Source organism: Lupinus angustifolius, chromosome LG06 (genome assembly GCF_001865875.1).
Source record: "Lupinus angustifolius cultivar Tanjil chromosome LG06, LupAngTanjil_v1.0, whole genome shotgun sequence".
NCBI classification, from domain to species: domain Eukaryota; kingdom Viridiplantae; phylum Streptophyta; class Magnoliopsida; order Fabales; family Fabaceae; genus Lupinus; species Lupinus angustifolius.
The window spans coordinates 32,662,779-32,687,033 of record NC_032014.1 but is presented as its reverse complement, the minus strand read 5'-3'; the positions used below and the strand labels follow the sequence as shown (position 1 = coordinate 32,687,033).

General features: G+C 34.1%; 3 protein-coding genes across 3 annotated transcripts; 1 reads left to right on the top strand and 2 right to left on the bottom strand.

Annotated features, from left to right (window-relative positions):
- Window positions 309–11,256, bottom strand: LOC109351365 (protein CASP-like). Its single transcript, XM_019592848.1, has 19 exons — window positions 11,037–11,256; window positions 10,819–10,929; window positions 9,911–10,089; window positions 9,063–9,212; window positions 7,634–7,722; window positions 6,950–7,059; window positions 6,673–6,767; window positions 5,465–5,517; window positions 4,512–4,677; window positions 3,917–4,009; window positions 3,690–3,818; window positions 3,268–3,387; window positions 2,928–3,014; window positions 2,660–2,767; window positions 2,395–2,538; window positions 2,179–2,277; window positions 1,354–1,433; window positions 661–753; window positions 309–580 (listed from the first exon to the last, which is right to left on the bottom strand). Exons 1-19 carry the CDS (start codon window positions 11,125–11,127, stop codon window positions 520–522), a joined length of 2,058 nt encoding a protein of 685 aa, XP_019448393.1. The 5' UTR covers window positions 11,128–11,256; the 3' UTR covers window positions 309–519.
- LOC109351364 (kinesin-like protein KIN-13B) lies at window positions 14,026–19,454 on the top strand. The gene is made up of 12 exons (XM_019592847.1): window positions 14,026–14,602; window positions 14,709–14,801; window positions 15,214–15,390; window positions 15,506–15,607; window positions 16,381–16,458; window positions 16,546–16,627; window positions 17,281–17,440; window positions 17,519–17,821; window positions 18,007–18,225; window positions 18,310–18,715; window positions 18,805–18,870; window positions 18,949–19,454. Exons 1-12 carry the CDS (start codon window positions 14,486–14,488, stop codon window positions 19,123–19,125), a joined length of 1,980 nt encoding a protein of 659 aa, XP_019448392.1. The 5' UTR covers window positions 14,026–14,485; the 3' UTR covers window positions 19,126–19,454.
- On the bottom strand, window positions 20,973–23,791 carry LOC109351363 (protein CfxQ-like). Its single transcript, XM_019592845.1, has 7 exons — window positions 23,492–23,791; window positions 23,046–23,156; window positions 22,862–22,960; window positions 22,661–22,771; window positions 22,279–22,582; window positions 21,610–21,749; window positions 20,973–21,509 (listed from the first exon to the last, which is right to left on the bottom strand). The coding sequence occupies exons 1-7, from the start codon at window positions 23,627–23,629 to the stop codon at window positions 20,973–20,975; spliced, it is 1,440 nt and encodes a 479-aa protein (XP_019448390.1). The 5' UTR covers window positions 23,630–23,791.

Genomic DNA, 24,255 nt, shown 5'->3' with positions numbered 1-24,255 from the left:
GAATGATGTAGGGGTTTATCCTTTATTTTACAAAACATGTTGCTATAACGGGAACACATCTATTGTCCCACTCTATGTATCATCACATATGATTAGTTGAAAAAAATTTATTTAAGTTAAAATTGCAATTATTAAATATTTTTTTGGTCAATCATATTTCATGACATATGGAGTGGCACAAAGGAGTGTTACAACAGAAATGTACCTGCTATGACTAATTAAGACTGGGATATTGATTTCGGTGTTTTCTCATTCTTAAGATATAACAAAAAAGCCTACATATCAGTTTCAATGCTATGCCTCGAACCACTCGGTCATCTTTCTGAACGCCACTATATTTCATTGCAACAGTGATAAAGTAAAACAATTCTTGTATATGTACAACAAATTTTGTTAATTTGAACATTGACAATGTATTCTCGTACCATTTATAAAATGATCACTGAAAAGAGGTTATATAGCCCACCACGTGCCCTGTTCTAATGGAGAAAATGACCCCGAAAATTGAGTGCATAGCCACTATGGTGCACGTGGTAAATCAACGTTTTTCTCTCCAATCAGGAACTCCTCTGGGCCATTGCTGCAGGAAGAAAAGGGCAGGAGTCAGTTAAATCCAACTATAGCAGTTGACAGTGAAATCGTAGTTAGATAGATATTCACCTAAGATAACTCAGAGCAGACATTCGATAGAGGCAAGTGAAGACCAAGATATGCAATCCAATGGTATAAAAGAATGCAAAAGTGCGTGCATACCTGCAAAAGCATTCCTTGTCAAATATGCACAAATCCACATATGCAAGAAAGAAGGGAAGGGATAACACAACAAAAGATCACTTATTGAAGCTTTTCCCATTAGGTGAAATCGGCTACAAGGGTCAAAGTTGTTATATTCTATCAAAAACCAAATCTTCTAAAAAGTCATCCATCTCTAAAACTTTCCCCACAGTTTTTCTTGGTCTTCCTTTACCCTGAATTATGAGGGTATCCTCCATTTAGGTTTAAACAAAACGCCAATGAAGATTGGCTCATTTCCTGTTGGTAGTCCCTCATTAGTAATTTAGCTGCAATGGTAAACCTTAAGCAGAGACTTGTGCCATATCCTAAACTCGGCTATTATACATTGCCCTAATTCTATATTTGATTATGGTACTGTAAAAGCAAATGTTTTCATATAACACCATCGGTGAAACAACTAAATGGTGAATTGTGAGCTCTCAAGTCAACGTATTAGAATACTTTAGAGTTTAGATAGTTTCCCTCTTCCATTAATTACAATATCAAACAGATTAATGAATCATTAAAGAGGGGAAAAGAGGAAAGTTGATAAATATATGAAATAAGGCAGAACCATACTTGTTACCAAGGAGAAAACGTCCACTGCTGAGTGTAATTCTGTCCCTGAATCCCAGCTCCTTGTATCTTTGATCCCTTTCCTAATTATATGAAAAAAGATTGATCAGTTTATCAAATAACAAAACTCAAGCCCTTTCCATTAGCTAGAATTGACTATATGGATCAAATGACGCAATAATGTCTTATAATTAATCATGTCAATAGATTAACCATTTACATCTAAATCCTCCATAATGATTAGAACTAAATAATATTGATTAGGAAACATAAAACTCAGTTATAGATAACTTTTTCATGTTTCCAACCAATAGCCCTTTATCTTTCCTCCTCATGCCCCCAACCACCTGCCTCCCTGTTATTGGTAAGGTGGGGGATGAGAGAGATATCTAAACATCAGGATAGTCCCTAATGCCAGTGTTCAATAGCTATCACTATGTTTAACAGTAAGTAAAATGCATATTTAACAAATGGAAGTTTAGACTTTCTATGAAGGAAATGCCAGGAAATGTTCCCTTTACCTGATGATTAGACATACCATTTTGCAATCTCTATAATATAATACACCTAAAACCTCATTATCAATAGAAGTTATTTCACACAAACATTTGAGAAGTTGTTCTATGATCTATCAACCTTAAAAATGATAGGAATTTCCTTTAAAAATCTTATGTTTTTTAATTATCTTGGACAAATAGAGGTTTTTGTTTGAAAACACAAATACTCATATTAGAGTAGTCAAGCCATACCACTAGATACGAACATAAAATGCAAATGCCAATTAAAAAATATATGCTGTGCATCATTAGAGTAGACTAGCTGATCCACCTTTTTCGAGAATGCAGCAAAAGGATTTATATCATCCTCGTATATCTTCTTGTATTTAGATTCAACATCTGATGTGAAACCACTTTCAAGATCTGCATACTGAACATCAAATCAGAAACAAATATGAAAATCAGGGTAAAAGAAATAAAAAATAAATAAATATGAACTTGAAAAGGTCAAGAGCATGATGTCAAAACAATGAACAATTTTGAAAACCTTTTTAGAACCCCGAGAAACCACTTTCTCATTATTATAATCTTGGACATAACGAATCTTCCCGTATAATTTAACATTGTCAGCTTTTGTCTTCTCCAGTTCCGCTGTCAGCACTCCAATCTTCTCCTTCAACACCCTTATTTCCTATTAAAAGTGAAGAATTCACCCAAGTCAACACCGTCACATGTACAATCTAAAAGTTGACTTAAATAATGTTAGACAGAAAGGAATAGAAAGAATGAGTACATATTGATTAAAAACATACCTCTTCTGTCTCTCGCAAGCGTGTCCTAAATCGATCTCTCTGATTACAGATAACTTTAAGCATTGAGCTTTGATCTTGGTCTAAGGATGCTTGCCTTTGGTCTGTATGCTGATGCAAATGCAGCAATTTAAAAAAATTTAATATTCAATTTAATGAGTATTTAGCCAATTATTGAAGGCATGATATTTGGTTAGTACTGAGGAATGAGGATTATTCTTAGAAGTTAGTAATATGCAGTAAGGATAGCAGCATGGAAAGAGGAATTTACCTCAGATGTCTCACCACCTGCAGCTTCTGAAAGATCCCAGTCATCAAGGAAAGTCCCTTTACGATCTTTTGGATTGGAACTATAGCCCTGTATCAAAAGGGGTGGCTAAGTGCATTAAAAAAATGGCAGTCCAATGCACGAGGCTCCCACCTAGTGGGGTATAGGGAGGGCAGATGTACACCAACAAGCGGAGAAATTGTTTCCAGGATTTGAACTTGTGACCTCTTGGTCGCTAAGCAAACAACGTTACCATTGCATAACAAAGAAATGACCAAAAGAGGACCATATTTTATTTGTGGTGGATATAGTAATAAAGGTTTTAGTGGTAATTGTTCCAAACCTTCGATATATCGTCTTCCAACTTCTGTATCAACTTTTGTTGTTCATTAACCTTTGCTGTAAGTTCTGTTATCTTCTTTTCTGCTTTTTCCATTACGGATGTTTTCTCTGAAAGTTTGACCTGAAAATGGTAGAACTACATCTGAATAACATATACTTAAAAATGCACAGCAATAACGCCTGTAGAACATCTAGATGAATGGTCTTAAGATAGTACATGAGATAAGTATTGATTCAACGACATGGACAATATTTAAAGATGGGAAATATGTGAGACAATTCCTAGCAGACCTTACCTTCTGGAAAGCTACACTACATAAATGGAGGAGTCAATTATTTCTTTTATCATTATTATTATTGTACAGAGTTATTCATGGGGGTGGGGAATTACATGCCCCATTGCTAAGCAAACCACATTTGTACCTTCAACTGTGTTAGTTCATGTTCAACTTTGCGGTTCTTATCAAGAAGAAGAGACTCCATCTTGCTCATCTCCTCCCCACTTGTAGCCACTTCCCAGTCTTCAGCCTCAATTGAATTATAACCCACTGCCTGCATGCATAGTTCACAAGGAGTTATATAAACAGTGATACCCGAAAAGAGAGGTAATCAAAATGTCCATTAGATAAGACAGAGAACAGTTAAACTACCTGCAAAATCTTCACTTTCTTACGCAGATCATCAACCATTTTTTCTGTTGGCCTTGCTTGAAGCTCTTTCTTCATCACCTCAAGAGCAGCCTCCTATATTAAGATAAGGTAAAAGAAAGTTAGTGAAGATGTTGAATAAAATACAGATCATGACACATATGTTCAACACAGTAATTGAAAATAATTATACAGGACTCTGTTTTTAGCAGACATGCTTTCAGCTGCTTATACTATGAGAAAATTGTTTCTGATAGAAGAAGTGCAACTAAATCAGGATCATGCAACAAAAAAAAACTAAGGAATAGCATTATCATGCACACTCATAGCTCAAGCAAAGGAAAAGAAATTCACATCATCGTAAAAGCAAAAGTTCATGAAGATCCTTCATGTCAAACTAAAATATGAATTCAGATATTTGTGAAAGGGACAGTTTTTAAAATATAGTTCATGAACAAAGCATCTGATATGATTTTGGCCAATTGAAAACCCAAAATATATGGGATCAAAGTCTTCCAATAATTTACAATCACTTATAAAGTATTTAAATATCACACGGAGGAAGTTCTTAAAAGATTTCTGCCTGTTGAAACATCACCTTTTCATTGAGCATTGCATTTAGTTTCTTGACTTCATTTATGTGTTGTTCTCTTTCATTTGATAAGGTTGTCTCAATATTGTGTAGCTCCATGTTCAATTCAGAGATTAGCTTCTCTTTGGCATTTAAAAAATTCTCAAGCACAGTATTTGAGTCTAAAGTATCACTGCAAAATAAGAACCAACAGAAATCTGAAGACTTGTGTCCAAGTTAAAAGAAATAAAAAGCATGTAAGGAAAATAGGATTTGGCTAATATTGATGAGTGGGTCTCCATATACAGATAGAAAATAAAAAAATCACATAGCTCCGAGCCATTGAATAACTCTGTATGACGAGTTTACCATAAAAGATATGCTATGTTTCTTTTGGAGACTACTTATCCATATCTTAGCTGACTATACTTCACCCAAGGAATGATTAATAAGTTGGGGGATCCATATAATCCTTTCTGGTGTGTTTCTCAGAGCATGTGGAGACTTGCAATAATCTGCTCACTGCTCAGTAACATGCATCTTTACTCAGACATTTTGGAAGAAGCAGTTGCTACTTCTCTTGGTTCCAAGTAAACACGAAAGTGGTGGAAACAAATTAAATTGATTTGTTCGATGAAAAAGGAAATGCTTCAGCCATCAAATCTTTAATGAATTGAACAGGGATGCTTTTCATTATCATGTTTGGGAGAAAAAAGGCCAAAGGATATTTGAAAGAAATGCAGAACAGAAATGTAATTCAAATAAAAGGGGATGCTAGAATTGGCTATTATTTTATTAAGGTTTAAAATAAAAATATTGTTTTAACTTGCCACAAAAATATTTCTTCAGGTAGAATTTGGAAGTGAGAAAATAGATCTTGTTTATTTTAGAAAAAGAAATATGTGTAAATGTGTTCAACTATTACTTTGGGAAACAGAATATTATATATCCAAAAAATCGAAAGATGAGAACCATCATACCTTGTCTTAGTTCCAGTCTCTTCATTTGTTTGTAACTGAGATCGGAGAACCCCCTGCATAGAGTCAAAGACACAGAAGGGTCACTAGAACAAATAGTATATCTGTCTGAATGTTGTAAGTGCTGATTTTATGGACTAAAAACTGCATCCCTATATCACAAAGACCCATGAAACACCTATACAAATACATAATTCAATCAAACAGTGGAAAAATACACTATTCAATTTATATGCATTGAGAATAACCTTTCTGGATAAATACAATATTATAATCCTGTTCTTTGTCTACACATGGTAAGAATACTGTCGTGAGAGCAAAACAGTATGGATAATGTGGTAGGTCATCAATACAAATAAAGCATATGATTTATCCCAACAAGCAACAAGTAGGGTTGTTACATGGATCAGTCAACCACTGACTATGCAAATGAAAGTAATTCTACTAGGAATACGTAAGAGGGATTTAGTTTAGACAACATCTTCCTGGTCATCAATACTTTGTCGCTTCAAACTCCTATTTTCAAAAAAAAATCTGGGTTTCTTTTTCTTGAGTTTCACATAGGAGAACTCCCTATTGTGTTTAATATGTATATAGTAATGAACTGATTGCAACACCAACAATCTTTTTATAGGAAAGAATAGAAGCATCAACTTGTTATAACTTAACAGAGCACAAAAAATGAAGCAAAATAATTTAACAACACCACGCAAGCCTTATCCATTATTCCACTAGAAGAGATGGCAACATAGATCAACTGGTGCCAGTAGGATCTATCAAAAACAAAATAAACTTTCAAAAAATATATGCCGATCAACATTTTTCTTAAAAGTTTTCTCCGAAGACTTTCTCTGCCCTTTTTATCAGACTACCTTCCATTTCATCCACTTTTCGCACTAGACACTCCATTTGTCTCCTCATCACATGACCAAACCACCTTAAGTCAGGTTTCTGTCATGTCCTAAATAGGTCCTGCTCCAATTTCATTTCGAAAACATTCGTTATGATCTTATTTTTTCTTGTATGTCCTATTGACCAATCTCATGTCCCCTACACTTCAATAGAGCTAAAACAAGAAGACTACAACACCTCCTAAATTCTGAAGCAAGTACAGATAAAGTAGCAAAACTTGAAGAAATTGAAAATAAAGAACATGGCACGTGATTACAAAAACCACATATCAAAATCAAATAAAAGTTTGTAAAGCACACCTTTTCTCTTTCCAAACTAAGAAGCATTGTCTGTGCTCGTTCAACTTCATCCATCAGAAGACTGACCTCTGATTGCTTAGCAGCCCTCTCTTCATCTGAAATTTTCAAGAATATAAGAGATTGTGTTCTTCAGTATTGAAATATATCAGGTGAGTCATGATTTCAATATGCATAAAGAAAGGCATACTGGCCAGATCAGATTACTGAACTGTAACAACTGATGTCATGGATTTAAGAAGTGTATGACAAAAAATTGAAATGAAAACTGTTTGATTACCAGATTGGGCACGGAGCTCAAACAATTGGTTTTGTGCAAGTTCATGTAATTTCTGCATATTGGAAACACTATCTTTGGCATGCCGCAACTGGTCTTGCAGTGTTTGTTCCCTGCATACAATAAAGAGGTCATAACTCACAAGTCTAGGTAAGTAATGACATGGCAGAGAAGGTTCGTTCCAATAGCATAGCAGGATTCAGCTAAAGTACAGAACAGAGCAAGGCGGACAAACTGCTAGGGACCCAAGTATTTGATTATAGAAGGAGTGGGAGTAATTCCAAAACAGATTTGCAAACATAGACTCTTCCTCACTTACAGCAAGCAGATAGGTAATGAAGATGCTAAAAACAGAATAATATGGGTCAGTCAAGAGACCTGTAACGTTCCATTCAATCCTACAATTAATTAATCCTTGATTGACCTCGCCCCCTCCCCACCTTTCCTTATTATACTCCTTGTCTTTATCATATTCTGTTTCTTTCATCCAACCACCCTACCACATGTACAGGCAGTTGCTTGTACTCACATTGTTTCTTCTTATCAGATGGTATGTTAATCCCATGCTTCTCGTTTCATTCTTTCTATAGTCCGTGTACACAAACAATCTTGTACCTAAATGCACTGGTCTCATGTGCTAAGCCTCATAAACAAATACTTAATTTGCAACAGTAGACAAGAAGTTACCTTTCTTTCAAAACTTCCAGTGTTTTCTGATTCTCTTCTGCTAGACTGCGTTGCTTTATCTCCACAATTTCTTTCACTTTCTCTTCCATCTGACTCACATAACTTCAAACATCAAATTCAAACCCATGAAATAGGTAGGTCTAATTTGCAATTGAATTTTAAAGATGTAAGGGATCCAGAGAGTTCTAGTCATATCGCATATGCATCATAGGATAAGAAAATATGAATACAATGATTGACAAGAACTTGTTATTACTTTAACAACATGATAGTAGAGATGGTGAAATTCAGCTAAACTGAGAAGCTAATTTAATGAACATGGGAAAGTATATGGTTACAGCCTTTCTTCCAACAAACAAGCACCCTAAATGGAAAAATTCATGAAATTCTTTATCACTAAATGGAAAAATTCTCCAGCTGTTGTATGTATATTAAAAAAACATATGCATAAAACAAACAAGCACTATTCGCAAATGCATGTGATTTAAAGTGAAAAAAATAGCAACGTTGGCAAATGCATGTAATTTAAATTAAAAAATTGGCAACTGATGAGAAAATTTGTACTCAAAATGTGCAATATCAGCACCCTGGTAAGTCCTACTGTCCTATTACTCTCCACTTTTTTAAGTGCTAGATGGCAGATTGGCAGTGGGGGCTGGCAGTAAGCAAAAAACATACCATGGAATTATGGTGGATAGCGGTGCAGCAAATGGTGTATGTATGGCAGGCATGTTAAAATATTGTAAAAGGGTGGTGGATTTGTAGTTATGATATGTAGAGTGGAAAAGGTGTAGGTCCAGGTTTCAAATAAAAGAACAGAACATAAATATAGAGGACAAGATTTCCTTTACTAACACAGCTCTCTTTTACCATCTAAAGGGTAACACCCATAAACTGGATATGATGGTGGATGAGAGGTTTGTCACATTCAAACTGCCAAATTTCACTCATACCGCTATTGGTATGGCGCAGCCATTTCAAACCGTCACAGTGTTATTGGTATGGCGCAGCCATTGCAAACCTGTCTTGCCATGACAGTCTTATGGCAGATTTCAGAAACTTTGCCACACCATGGTCACCATTTGATAACATTGTTGGTGTTTAATACCAAAAATATACATAAGAGTAGACTGAGATAGTAGATAGTATTAGACAAAGTACACATGTAAAGCAACCTAACCGTGCTTGTAACTATGCCTACATTTTATTCATTCTTATAAACTATTATAAAATTAAATTGGAAGGGATACAATGGTAAAGGATATTAGGATTATAAACAGATAATTATAGTACACTCAAATACACCTATGCATAATAAACCAAAAATAAGAAGCAAAATGCAAAGGCACCAGTGAGAATTTTCCTCTAGAATTGAAAGACTGTGACATTGTGTTATACACAGTATGATAATATCATAAGCATTAAAAACCTGTTGCTCTAATTGTCGATTTCTCTCTTCGAGTCTTCGTATTGTGGCCTGCTGATTCTTTAAGTGAGTTGCCTCTGTCCTGAATTCCTCAAGTTCAACTTTCATTTTACGGTTCTCAGATTCTAGCTCGGATAACTTGAGATCTTGCTCCTATACAAAGAAAATATATGAGAAAATAAACAAACACATGCATACATGTGCATAGCTTGATTAGCTTCCCATACATGCAGAAATAGGTGTGTGTGTGTGTGCATATGTGTGTGTATGCACCAATGGACACAAGTTTCGTCCATACAACTTAGCAATCAGGAAACGTGGAAACTCTTACAACTATTGACAAGTCAATGATGGAAACTTAAACTGGTGTCTATAATCATACATACTAAGAATGCAGCAGGGCTGCCAATCTATCTGCAATTTAAAAGGTGGATACACCCTTAAAAATATTTTGGGCAGAACACTAAATAGATACTACAAGTACAATCCTGTCCCCAAGTAGATTTGACGAAAAGCAAGAATCCTTAAAATTCAAGTGTTTTCTATTATTTAATCCAAATAAGAGTACTGAAAAATGGCATAAATTGCATACTGTCAATGAATTTTGGTCTCCTTTTTACCAAAACCTTTGTAATGAACAAACAGGGACTATTTTGATTTTTAAAGTAGGAGAAAACCAGTGGAATTGAAAGAAAGAACAATCATTTACATCAATGGATGGAACCATGCATTCTTAACCATCTCATGCAAGTAAATGTAATAAGTCCAATAATATCACAAGAAATCTATTGTGTACACACAAAAATGGAACCGAAAAGCATGGGGCATGTAAGTGAAATGATGGAACTCACAGCAATCGATGCAAGGGCAGGATAAGGATCTGGAGCTTCATATAGCTTTTGATAGATGTTGAGAAAAGCATTTTCTCCAAATTTCGCTCTCTTAGTAAGATTATCAACCTCTTCCTGGTAGCCCTTAAGCAAGGAGTTAAACAAACTTAACTTATCCTCAGGTGAAGCTTTCTTGAAGTCTGAAAGCAGCACAATTTATGATTCCTCAGACAAATTCATTCAGTACCCCAAACAATAAATAGAACAGAAGGGGCAGGGGGGGGGGACTAAGAGCGCATTTTGGAAGTATTTTCCCAGGCGGCTTTTTATAATAAAAGTTGTTTTGGGTTTATCTTACATGTTTGACAAACCTAACTGAATATATAAAAAAATGATTTGTAGAGGGCAAATGTTATTGAGAGAAAAGTGTCAAGTTGATTATTTTGAAACCATCATTTTTTTCCTATTTCACCCTTGCATAATTACCTACCAAACAAATATTATAAATATAAAAATGTTTTTTTACACAATCAAAACTAATCAGATTATCTTAAAATCACTTTACAAAACATATTCAAACATGAAGTATGAAACTGAATTTATATATAATTGATTATAAAAACAATCTATTTTTGACATCTAACCCAAACACACTCTAAATACCCTGGTTCCAAATTTCTACACTAAAATGATTGTAACCTCTAGGGTAGTGTTTTGGTAAATGTGTTAGAAACAGGCGTGTCAGTTTTATTCTCCACATTGCTCTAATTTACAAATACAACATAAAAGGCATAAGATTAAATAGTGAAACCAAAGAGAACATAACAGAACAATTCCATCCTGATTATTCTATCCTCATGGCAAAAGCTACCTATGTGTTTTTGTAGCTTAATTGTTAGAAACAGTGACCAATTCAAAATCAAACATACCTCTAGTATTCTCCGCAAGCTTACGCCTATTTTTCTGACTATTTTCCTGGTTTTCTGCAATACGAAGTCCTTGTTCATCCAAAATGGATTTCTCCTTCTCCAATTCAAAATCTGAAAAAAGTAGAAGAATCAAAGTGTTTTGATGGAAACGGTTAGGGTTAGTTAGCGATAGAGGTGAATGAAACATTGAAATGGAATAGTAATGAGAATATTGATACCTTTCCAGAAAGCGGTTACGACGGAGATCGGAGAAGAGGAAGTGTTGGATTTGTCTCTTTCGGATCCGGATCCACCTTGCGGAGCGTCCATTGTTTCTGTTTTGAATTTGTGAGAATTTTGAAATTTTGTTCAACAAGTTCAGATTCTGTTTCGGGTTTTGTTGTATTCAGTATTCAGTAATGGGATCAGAAAAACGGATCAAGCAAATAGCATCATCATATATAAGTCACTTAATTAATGCTATTTGAATTAGTTTAATAAAATTGACCTCGAATTTATTATTCTCCAGATATTTTACTATCTTCACATGTTACAAATTAATATTGACTTTATAAATAAAAGATATATGGATATATAAACTAACTTTTTAAAAAGTATAATTTATAAAATTTAATAAAATATTAATAATGGTACATTTAATTTTATATGAGTGATAAGAGAAGAGAAGAGAGACTTGTGAGAAAGAGATGGAGGAGAAAGAGATATGTAGTTTGTGTAAGAAAACAATAAGTGAAACGTATTTTGACATTGTAAAGCATTTTCTATTCTCTTTTACTTTCTTTGCATTCAAGGAGGGAAGAATTTTGGGCATGGTCCATATAAATTTATTATCTCTTCCCATAGAAGGTGCATTTGGTATAGATTAAGATTATAGTTTCAGCTTATAAACTGTAAGATTATAATATATTAATGTTATTTGTTTATGTTTGGGTTAGTATTGGCAATTAGGGCGGTCCTGTTCGCCCTAAACATTGGTAGGCGAGTTTGCGGGCCGCCCTAAATTAAAAAAAAACTAAACATGACATAGTATTTTAGATTACATGGATATATAGTGTAATAGTAAGATTAAAAACACAAAACATAATATATTGTTTGCATAAACCAGACATGCATTTAATTGGTAAGATATTATATTTTGGAAAATTGTTAGTTGCACTCACGTGGTGATAACATAAATTACTTTTGTCATACTTACCCATCAAATTTCTTATTTTAGTGTTTATTGATGCCACAGGGCCCGCCCATGGACAAAAACGGCATGTTGTGCGGATATTTTAGGGTGGATGGACACAATTTTCATGCCCTGCCCGCCCAAAACGTGCGGGCGAGCGGGTCCCATGAGCTTTGCCCAAATTGTCAATGATAGTTTGGGTACCTTAGCTGAAAAGTGAATATAAATTAATTTGTTTTGTTTGAGTAAGGTAGAAAACTTATTTTTTACATAGTAAATTACAAAAAAAGGATATGAGATTATTTGTTTATGTTATAATTATTTTGTTTGTTTTTTACACTATTTAAATATACATTTTTTAATATTTATCATCATATATATTTTTACTATTATTTTTTTAATATTGCATAAAAAATATACATTAAAATAAAATGCAATATAAAAATCAATATCAATACTTAAAAACAACCTAATACATAAATAAATAGAAGTTGTTAAATTTAAATTACACAATTGACAAAAGAAACAATACACAAATATAAGTTTCATACAAAAGTTTTAATAATGTCATCCTTAATTGAATCTCAAACAAGACACATGTGCTCAGAAAATATATTATCCATGTATTCAGCAAGACCACCATCATTGTTGGTAGCATCATCATCAACATTTAGTATAGCATCATCATGACATCCACAATGTTAAACTCAGGATCTGAGATGCTATTTTGCCTAAAAAAATTATGTATTGCCATTGTAGCAATAACTACTTGGACCTCAATAAAATATTTAAATTTGAGCATGTGGCACAAAATTACAAATTTATTCTTCCACACACTGAATGTTCTTTCTATGGTGTTCCTTGGGGAACAATGGATAAAATTGGAACAATAAAAAAAAGATCGGCATGACCCGTATGTAAGGATGACACACAAATTGAGAAATGGTCTAAATTTTACTCTAGTGGTATAAAGTCTTATTAAATTCTAAGATGATTAAAATATTAAAGATTTGATAGGAACAACATTTGTTAAGAGAAGTATCCATGAATCCCCAAAGATTAGTTCCTCACAAAATGTAATAAATACATTTAGTAGTACCAAAAAATATTTAACCAAGTAAACTCTAACCATGTATTTCTCATTTTTTTTGGATAAAGAACTAATCACTTTCGGGTTCATGACTATCCCTCCCAATAAGTATCATTCATAAGAACCGAACTTTCAACCTTAAGATCTAGTGAGACCTTACACCAGTAGACCAACACTTTTAACTCTAATTTGATATGCTTAAAGTAGTAATTCATATAAATATTTGACAAAACACTTTTATGTATCAAATTAGACAGAAAATATTGTATAAAATTTTCACGTTTTTTTTTCCAAATGGTAAATTATCTAGTGCCATGAAGATGGGAGGGCGATGAGTCGCATGTGGACCAATTAGATTGTGATGAGCATTTCGATGCTCCATTCTTTGCATTTTATTTTGAAAATAAAAATTCTTATCATTTAATTCTCATTCTTACATTCACATAATCAATTACTTTGAGATTGAGATCATATATCCTAATTTATGTCTCACTTGATATACAAGTCAATGAAAAAACTTCATTTATTTAAAAAATTTAAAAAAATATTATAACAGAAATTAATATTTTAATATTATTTTATAAATTTTAATTGAAGCGAGACATAAAACATGAAAATTATGAACAGTATGTGGTTTAGTTAGTGAAAATCGTGAAGGAATGAAATTTTACATATATTACACTTAAAAAATTAAAGTTTTAGTAAAAAGTATGGGTTTAAGTATACATTTTAATGTAAAATTTTATATACTTTTAATATATAATATAACATTTATTTATATTACTTTTTTAAAAAAAAATCATAAAAATTAAATATAAATATTAGATTATTCAATAACAATATATAAAACTCCCACCTAAATAATACAATTTTTTTCTCAAAATAATATTTGTATTGATATATTCCCATTGACGTGAGCCCCATTAACACCGCCCAAACCCTTTCTTTGACCATTTACCTGCCGGGCAGGTGCCCGACAACGACAACAACTGACCGCTTCAGAGTTCACCCACGCGCGTGTTAAACGCCCTACCACACAGCGCGTGACGAACATTGAAGAAACGCAAAGCCGTGAAACACTGGAAGCTTTTTATCTGGAGAAAACAAAAGCTGGACCCACACGCGGCCCTCCTCCTCATGAAATTCCACATTGACCACACGCGCTGCTACACAGAGCGCTTTTCCTTTTGAAGTTTCAAAATCATTTTGTTCAACTTTTTCCTGAGAGCTCCGTTTCTTTCCCTAGAAAATTTCGTGAAGAAAAAAAGCTAAAAAAAATATGAATAACCATTCACAACAACTTCTCCGTTTAGATTCTACTGTCTTTGTCACTTATTATCTTCTCGTGTGTGTTCATATTTCATATTCGTTCTAGGAGCTAGAATCTAACGGTAATTTTGAATTGCATGAGTGTAGTTGAAAGAGAGAGAGAGAGAGAGATGCGGCGATCTAGTTCCGCCGTGCACCACCACCGTCAGAGCTCCGATAGTGGACGGTCGTTTCAGCCTTCAACTTCCGCGCAGGTGAGGTTTTCGTTTTCGCGATCCTTCGCCTAGATTTTTGAATTTCGAACATGTTATAAACGTGCTGAGTTAGGTAGGTGTGTGGTTGAAACGATTCGTTTTGCAGGAGTTTGGAGCTCGATCTTCAAGCTTGAGGAAGATCGATGATGATCGTGTTTTCACAAGTGGACTTCTTGACCTGCATTCATTTGATACTGAGGTTTGGTCTTTGTATGGATTAACTTGTTTTGTGTTTAGTAGAGCTTATAATCGAAGGGAAGTTATAGGTTTCGTTTTGTTTGGATTCACCTGTGTTCAGAAAGAGTTTATAATGAAAACGAGTGGTTTTAGGTTAGAACCTCTTTTTGTGTAAAAAGTAAGCAACAAACCAGACATGTTAGTATTTCACTTCAATCAAAGTTGAGTTGCTTTGAATTAATTAAAGCGGAGTTGCTTGCAGGTGCATAATGAGGTTGATGTTAGGAATAATGTTAAATGTTAATGGTTATTTGTTACTCAACTACTTTAGTGAACTGGTTATACTAATTCATAGTTAATTGAGTTTCTATTTAGTGTGATTTATTTATTGTAAACATGCAAGTGACTGGGAATTTTGTTTTCACACTAAATAGATGCCTAATTTTTTAACAAATGGCACTGTTGGAGGTCAAAGTTTTGATGACACTGAGCCGATTTTCTCCAGCAACAAACTTGTAAACAGGTCTCGGGGATTGCCCGAGAATCATGTCCTTAAAAGTTTCTCAACAGATAAAGAGAGAACGAACAATGTTGCTAAGATCAAAGTTGTGGTATGCTTCTTGCCACATGTTTCCTTTTTATGCCTCATCTTCTTTTGGGGCACTGAAGGGCCTTTAGCTCCTTTAACAGATGTATTTTGACTGAAAGCGCGACTTACTGCTACAGGTTCGGAAGAGACCTCTAAATAAGAAGGAAACAGCAAAGAAAGAGGAAGACATAATTACTATTGATTCAAATTATCTGATGGTTCTTGAAAGAAAACTCAAGGTGAGTAAGCGCCAGGTTATCTTAAATATCTACATTTATGACATGATGACATGACATGAATTCTGGTTTGAATTTGTTCTCAAATATATGCAGCCAAGTGTTGTACAGTCCCTATCTATGTCTATGCTGCTTTTGCAGCAGTTAGCATGCAATTCTTTGACATACAAAATGCTTTTTACAAGCAACTCAGAAGTCAACCAAACTACTGAACTTAATATTCCCTTCTTCTTTTGGTTCAGATACTTCATACTCAAATTCCTACATGTGTTGTGTCTCATGCTTTATACGCCCTATAATATTAAGGATTTTTTAGTATATAAACTGCATTTTAAAAGTACTTATGTTTAATAGCATTCCATCAACATAAACTTCCTCATGATATAATGGTGGTTATCCTGGCAAATGTAAATGAAGATTAAAATCATTTTTTAACATCCTATCCAAAGTAAGGAGCTAGTTCTTAAAATTAAAGGGAAGGGGAAATAAATGTACTTAACCATGGACAACCTTTCCTGTTAATGTTTCAATGTTCAATGTACTGATGTATTTCAACACAGTATCTCTAACTTCAACTCTTTCTCATTCTGGAATTCGAATTGCATTATACCTTACGATCACTGTTAGAAAGGCAATCAGTAACTAAGGTTGACAATTTCTAACTAATATTGATGCATTAATGTGAAGATTTTACAACTGAAACATTCTTACTGTATTTAGATGTATGGGTGTTGTACCTTGTCTGAGTTTTATTTCCACTTCACCTATGCGTGCAGGTTGACTTAACAGAATATGTCGAGAAACATGAGTTTGTCTTTGATGCTGTGCTGAATGAAGATGTTTCGAATGATGAAGTAATTATTTAACTTGCCGTGTTTCTTGTAACCACATTGACTAATAGTTTACTAGTCTCACTAGATTGGTTACCTTTTCCTCTCTAGGTGTATGCTGAGACTGTGGAGCCCATAGTTCCGCTGATTTTCCAACGGACAAAGGCAACTTGCTTTGCATATGGGCAAACAGGTAAGTATTTTGTTAACTGTTAATTGAGAAATGTACGAGTACTTACATTGAGCGTCAACTGCTGAATTGGAAAAAATAGGAATATCTTTCGTTTTAGAATTGAGCTACATGCTTGCTATATTACGAGGATAGAGACATCAAATGTTCCTCGAATAATTCAGAATATTTTTACTTTACTATTAGAATAGAGTGAAAGGTATGAATAAAAATGAAGATGACCAATGATGTAATTGTTTGATTGATAACGTCTGTACTGATGAAGCATATATAATTTAAGATTGAACACTTCAGTTTGCAAACTTTTGTCTGTGTTTCTTACATTGAAAGCTTCATCATATGCCAACTTCTTCCAGGCTTGTTTTTAACCCAAATAAACTTATCTGGCTTTTGTTTTGGTGAATTTTCCTGATAAGATTTAGCATTATCTGTGAACCATTCAACTCCATTAAACATTTTCAAATTAAATTGAATATGTTCCAGGTAATTTATTTTATTATTTGTTATGATTACTTTGATAGAATAGGTGATGATGTTCTGATTTATATTGTGAGATAAGTTCATTTAATTCCTGCCAGGAAGTGTCGAAAGTGGTTTAGTAAAATGTGTATTTTTTCTGATTTTTTTAGTTGATATTAAGTTACTATATTTTTTAGGGAGTGGGAAAACGTATACTATGCAGCCATTGCCTCTGAAAGCATCAGAAGATATTTTAGGATTTATGCAACACACATACCAGAACAAAGGCTTCCAATTGTTTGTTAGTTTCTTCGAAATTTATGGGGGGAAACTATTTGATCTCCTCAATGATCGAAAGTAAGTCATATTGACTTGTGGACTAGAAAGTAATCTCTCTTTTCAAGTTACTTGCCTGATTTGTTTATGATTTTGCAGAAAACTTTGCATGAGGGAGGATGGAAAGCAGCAGGTTTGCATTGTCGGCTTGCAAGAATACAGGGTTTTTAAAGTTCAGACAATCAAGGAATTTATTGAGAAAGGAAATGCGACAAGAAGTACTGGTACAACTGGTGCAAATGAGGAATCATCTCGATCACATGCTATACTTCAGCTCTGTATCAAGAGATCAGCTGATGGGACAGAAACAAAGCCTGCTCGACTTGTGGGCAAGCTATCGTTTATTGATCTGGCTGGTAGTGAACGTGGTGCAGATACTACAGATAATGATAAGCAGACCAGGTGGGATTTTATTTTTGAATCTTGAGAATATCTTTCATGTACATTTTGTAGCAGATTTTTCATTTAAGTAACAAAAAGACTTGCTAATTAATGTAGCCGTTATCTTCAGACTTTTAGAGGCAACTGTGTTAGATTGTATATTTAGTTGAATTGACTTGATTCTTAATTCTTATTTTACATTCCAGGATTGAAGGTGCAGAAATTAATAAAAGCTTACTTGCATTGAAAGAATGCATTAGAGCTCTAGACAGTGACCAAGGGCATATCCCTTTCAGAGGAAGTAAATTGACAGAAGTTCTTCGGGACTCTTTTGTTGGTGATTCACGCACTGTAATGATATCATGCATTTCACCAAGCTCAGGTTCCTCTGAGCATACTCTCAATACATTAAGATATGCGGACAGGTATGTATTCTGAAAATCTTTGGCAATAAAATGATTGATCCTGGTGATATCAATAAGTATTTCTAATGGACAGTGACATTTCAGGGTGAAGAGTCTGTCAAAAGGGAACAGCTCCAGGAGGGATCCCCTCTCTTCTTCAAACCTTAGAGACTCAACTGTATTGCCTGGACCTTCAACTCAATCTCATGATGATACCTTCGATGATACCTTCGATGATGAAATAATGTATGTTTCTAGCGACAAGAATCGATTTGGTTGGTCTAAACAGCCTGAAAGAGAATCATCTCCTCCAATTGCTGTGGATCGTGTTCCAAGCAGTAGGATGGGGAGTAATCTGGCATCTTCCGTGTCTAGCAAGAGGGTGGATACCAACCAATTATCTTCTCTGGAGGAAAAGAGGAAGATAGACTCTTGTGTTAAACATGTAGATCTCCCATATTTTGAGGCTAATAATTCTGATCCTGATGATGATTTAAATATCCTGTTGAAGGTATATTCTTCTTATGCCATATTGATTCATTGATAAAATGTTTCTGACTATTAAAGTACTTAATGGTGCCTTCTTTGCTCGGAAATTAGGAAGAGGAAGATCTTGTAACTGCTCACCGGAGACAAGTAGAGGAAACGATGGACATTGTTAGGGAGGTGCGTACAGATCTCCTGTACCTTTCTTGGTGATTTGTTAATCATGCTGTTTTCTTGAACAGTGTTTCGTTATTGCAGGAGATGAATTTACTTGTTGAAGCTGACCAACCAGGAAACCAACTGGATGACTATGTTTCCAAATTGAATATCATTTTGTCTCAAAAAGCTGCAAGAATCTTTCAATTGCAGACTCAGTTGGCTCAATTTCAGAGACGTCTAAATGAGTATAATGTTTTAGTATCTTCAGGTAACTGATAGTGCTATTGATATTGAGGACATGATTGGTGTGTTGTGAATGTGGAATTCTTTGTGCTCAATGCTCATCACTTATTGCTGCTCAGATTTCATTGCCATGGATTGTTTCTCGTGTGTTAATTAAGATTGTTCACAAAATTATTGTGGTTATGGAGTGCACAAATATGAATCAATCTCTCTTTGTTCAACACTACTTCCTCAGACGAGTGACTACTGCGAATCGAACTATTATTACAGCTTGAGACTGAGGAGTATATGTTACAGTCAAATTACTCTGTTAGGGGGTGCTTATTTTGGAACCGTTAATCTTAATGCATTTTTTGTTTACTCTTCCTTGTTGGATTTGGGATATAGCAATTGACGTGTCTTGTACTTTATCATTAAATACAGATGGGAACCATTTTCATTTCATCCCATATATGATGATATGAAAGCATAGACAGTAGGATAAAATAGGTCATCCAATGCACAAGGGTCCCGCTCAAGGTTTCGGTAGGCTAAGATGCATGAGACCTTATCTCGTTAGACTTTGTTTGGAGTTATGAAGGAAAGAGAACGAGGGAATAATGTAATAATATTTTTTATTTTTCCTTTAAAAATTTAATTAACAATGAGAAATGAACAATGATATATAATTATATAAAATTATTAAAAATATTTAGCTATTTTGTCTCCAAAAAATCTCAAATTGATGAACTTTAAAAATAGATATAAAGAAGGTTTTAGAAGGTTTGAGAAGTCCTCTAAAACTTTCCCATGTCCTTCATCTAACTCCCAAACAAGAGAAAGATTTTACCTTCCTCTCCAAAACCACACTTCCAATTAAAGCTTTTACATTGTTATGGATATTACACTCTTTGTAATATTCTTGGCCATGGAAGGAAATACATGACCAAATTTATTGTCACTTAAGTTGAACTCTTTTATACTATCACAAGAGCTCTATTAATTGTTGCAATACATCTTGAAGAATGGATGGTGTTGCTTGTAACTCTTGCCAAGTAATCTTGGAAGCATATATTATAGAAGGAAAATGATATACCATTCTACTAAATCATCCTACTGATCTTCCTAAAAAAAAAGACATATGTCACAATATAATACTTTATAGTGATTGGTTTGCAAATGACATATGTCAGTATCTTATAAGTAAGAGAATTAATATGCGAATTTAGTATGAGGATATAACATTATGCATTATAGAATGACAGCTAAGGAAGACTTTTGAATAGATTTAACAGAAAATTAGCATGAATAAGTAGTGTTCACTTTCATATTAACAAAACACTAGAGAGGGACATTAACAACAACAAACACATTACACATTCATTCATGCACCTTCCATATGGTCAATCAAGTACCAACTTAACCAAAATGGACATTATTTCCATTTATTTTCATTTCCTTAATTTTTGGTTCTTTATTATATTTCCTTTATTTTCTTTCTCACCTAACATCAAACCAAAGCACCATGTTCATCACAAACCCTCTAAAAAATACAAGAATATATCAACATCCATAATTGATTTTCAACTTACTAATTTAATGCTTGACACCCTAAGAATTTTTCTAGCCACCTTATTTGAACAATTTTTCATTAAGAATTTTGGGGACTAGACATTCATTATCGGAAAGCTTTAATGGGACCCTTATTATTACAAGAAACCAACAATGGAATAATAATAATAATAATAATAAGGCAGAGACCTTACAATAATGAATAAAATACAAAGAATACAGTGAAAGTGCATAATAGAGATATACTATAACATTATTATCAATTATTGATTACAAATTACAAAAAAATCATCCACCTATTGTGGCAAAAATGTTAATGATATAGCTCTTCATTGTGATAATAACCCAAGACCTGCTTCTAAATCTACCAATGTAATGGTAAGAAGTTCTTGTGTATCTATACAGTCAAAGCTAAGCCTTAAGTCCAAATTTTCTCTAGCATTAACCAACATGGTATCTATCAAACCACCATTACTCTCCTTTCTCTGTTTTTCTGTTGTTACACTTTCTATCAATGCTGCTAAAGCTTCTATGCTGCAAGAAGGATGCAACTTAAATCCGTAGAGCAAACTATCTTCTGCTAAATTGTTCATCTTCATGTGAAGAATTTGTGCTAGTTCTTCTGAATTGAAGTCATTGAAATGGAAGAACTTGGTCACCCTTCTACAGAAACCTTCGTTGGAAGCGATTACTCGTTTCATTGGTTCGTCGTAACCTGCAAATATAACTACGATTTTTCCACGGTCCATGACAGACATGATTTCCTCTAACGCTTCCAATCCGTAGTCCTTATCATCTGACTTTTGCATCGGTATCAGTCTATAAGCTTCGTCAACAAAAAGAATCCCCCCTTCTGCTTCCTGGATCTGGATACAGTGTGTGAACTCAATAAGCAATTCGGTCTAGTATGGTTTCTAGAAGCCAAATCACAGGTATGAAAAAAATATTTCAAAGCTAGTAACATACCTTCCTCCTGGTTTTAGGACCTGTATGACCAACAAACTCACCAACTAAATCCGTCCGTTGTACTTCTGTCACCTTATCGGTAGGTAGAATTCCCACCATGTGGAGTAATTTTCCAAGGATCCGCGCTACCATAGTTTTACCTATTAAAATTCAGAAGTCAACTTCCATTAAAACAGTTAATTTGCAAAATGATAAAAGATCACACACAAAAGCACATGATAAATTAAAAAAGGCACCAACAAATATAAAATCTCAATGGGGTAACATGTGAAATCATGGTATGAAAAGAAAATGAAGACAGCCATGATTGATGTAAATGCATTTTCATTTTTATGCAAAAAGATAGTTATGTCTGTGTGCCATCAGTTATGTAATAATATGTAGTTTCATCAATCTAATCCAATAAAGAGTGAAAAGCTTAGGTTGCAAAACTGTACTAATTGGGGAATAGTGAGAATGAAAGAGAATGGCCAAAAAATCAAGGCATTAGTAATAGTGAAGTGACAAGGAAAATAGCCAGTTAGACACTGGATGGTAAATATATTTACTAACTTCGGAACTAATTACCATTTCTTTATAAGAATTAACCTAAGTGGTCATACAAATGTAAGACAAGTTTGAAGTATTGAGCAAAGCAATATAATCCAAAAAAAGTCGGTCAAAAATAACCTGTTCCGGGATTGCCGAGAAAGGCCATATGAGGAGGTCTTCTAGTGCCAACATGCAAACCAAGAGCTCTACGCCTCTCATCCAAAAGCATACCCTTTGCCCACTTACGTAATTGCATTTTTAGATCATGTAGACCCACAATATATGCTAATTCCTTTTCGAGCTCATCCATTTTAGCTTTGGTTTCACCGCATGCTTCAATAGCTCGTCTCTTCCTCTGCTCTTCAAGATGCCAGTTTAATAGTTCTCTAAGTTTCTCATTTCCAGGGCCGTTGGAAAGATGATTTAAAGGTGTCATTCCCTCCTGCAATTCATACGTTTGAGCCGAGTTTTCACATAAAAAATGTTAAAATAACATAAAACAGGAAGTTAAGTTTACTACGTGATCCTTCGCACTGCAATCAGCATTGTATTCCAGCAATACTTTCACAGTTAAGAATTCTTCTGCTCGTAGTGAATGCCAAACAGCGAGGTGTAAAGGTGTCATACCATTCTGTTATGCAAAAAATAGGAATGAACTTACAAAAAATTCTTGCTTGGTCAAAATAATCTACATGACAGATGAATTGTAAAGAAAACTCACATTTGCTCTGGCTTCAACAAAGGCACCATGAGAAAGAAGTAACTGTGCGGCCTCACTGCACCCATTCTTTGCTGCCATGTGCAATGGAGTTTCTCCATACTGCAATGGTGATACAAAGAAACCTTTTTACAAGTACAAGAAAATAACTGAAAGTCTAGATCATGCAAATTTGACGAGTACCAACCATATTCTTAGCCTCTAGCTCGACTCTGTCTGGTCCTTGCAAACCAAGGAGGAATTGAACTATCTCAGCCCTATTGTGACCAGCAGAAACATGAAGTGGTGTCTGTGCCATCTGCATTCAAAACTGGTTAGATCTTCAGAGGTAAAGTATATATACAATTATGAATTATCTAAAGTTCTTATCTTTTCTTAAACCCCCACAAATTATATCATAGTACAGGACAATGAAGCATCACTCACATTGATGAACCTCCCAATTCCCATCAAAGAAGATCTAAAAGCTACATACCCATCACTCAAAATCCCTCAATTCCCAACATGTGCATCATTGAATATAACATTACCCTACTCTTTCCACAGGAAAAAATCATAAAGAAGTATGAATGAAATATCATTATAAGATGTTTAAAAAGAGAAAAAGATGAGATTTTGAAGATGCCCATTTACAATAGGGTTGGCCTCATTGAGAAGAGAAGGGTTATCTCGAAGTAATCTCTGGAATCCAAGAAGATCACCGGAACGAGCATAGCCGTGGATGGTGGGTGGCTTGGAAGATCTTGACCGTTGATCACGAGAGATGTTCATGTTGATGTTGGATAGAAAATGGAAGGAAGAGAAAGAGAGAGTTATTTTGAGTAATAGAGATTAATATTTGAGGAATGAGTCTTTAGAAGTCAATGTTGGGTTCTTCCGAATCTTGCGCCTTCTCTTTCTTTCTTCTCCCTTTCTTACCTTACTACTCTTCATTCTCAATCTCATCACAAAATAAACGCAAATATAAAATTAATATGTTTTTATTTTTTATACATAATGAAATAACAATTCTATTATTAATTTAAAATTTTGTCATTATATACAAATAAATATTTATAAGGTGAAAGTGACAAATCACTCTATTTTTAATAACTCAAATTATTGGTTTCCATGACATGTATTAAGCTCGAACTCATTTGATATGTTTATATTAGGCTTATGGTAGTATAAATTGTAATGATACAAGTGTATGAATACGAAGAAAGGCCTCCTTTAACATTGGAATAATTTATAAAATCTAACTTTAAATATTTAACAATATTTATTATTACTGAAATCCTAAGAATATATATGAATTGACATAACTTTACCATGACTAATGTTCATGGTAATATTATCTCTTTATCTAACTATCCATAACATTTTTGATTCATAAGTAGATGTATTAAAAAAGTCTT

Bases quoted from the DNA above. Each gene is read 5' to 3' on its own strand.
- LOC109351365 (XM_019592848.1), bottom strand. From the start codon at position 11,127: ATGGACGCTCCGCAAGGTGGATCCGGATCCGAAAGAGACAAATCCAAC. The intron at 7,723-9,062 runs GTTTTTAATGCT...TATGTGAGTCAG, and splicing joins ATCGACAATTAGAGCAACAG to ATGGAAGAGAAAGTGAAAGA. The intron at 6,768-6,949 runs GTAATCAAACAG...TGAAAATTTCAG, and splicing joins TGAGCTCCGTGCCCAATCTG to ATGAAGAGAGGGCTGCTAAG.
- LOC109351364 (XM_019592847.1), top strand. From the start codon at position 14,486: ATGAGTGTAGTTGAAAGAGAGAGAGAGAGAGAGATGCGGCGATCTAGT. The intron at 15,391-15,505 runs GTATGCTTCTTG...TTACTGCTACAG, and splicing joins TTGCTAAGATCAAAGTTGTG to GTTCGGAAGAGACCTCTAAA. The intron at 15,608-16,380 runs GTGAGTAAGCGC...CTATGCGTGCAG, and splicing joins TTCTTGAAAGAAAACTCAAG to GTTGACTTAACAGAATATGT.
- LOC109351363 (XM_019592845.1), bottom strand. From the start codon at position 23,629: ATGAACATCTCTCGTGATCAACGGTCAAGATCTTCCAAGCCACCCACC. The intron at 22,961-23,045 runs GTTGGTACTCGT...TCACCATTGCAG, and splicing joins AGCTAGAGGCTAAGAATATG to TATGGAGAAACTCCATTGCA. The intron at 21,750-22,278 runs GTTATTTTTGAC...GAATTTTAATAG, and splicing joins TCTCGGCAATCCCGGAACAG to GTAAAACTATGGTAGCGCGG.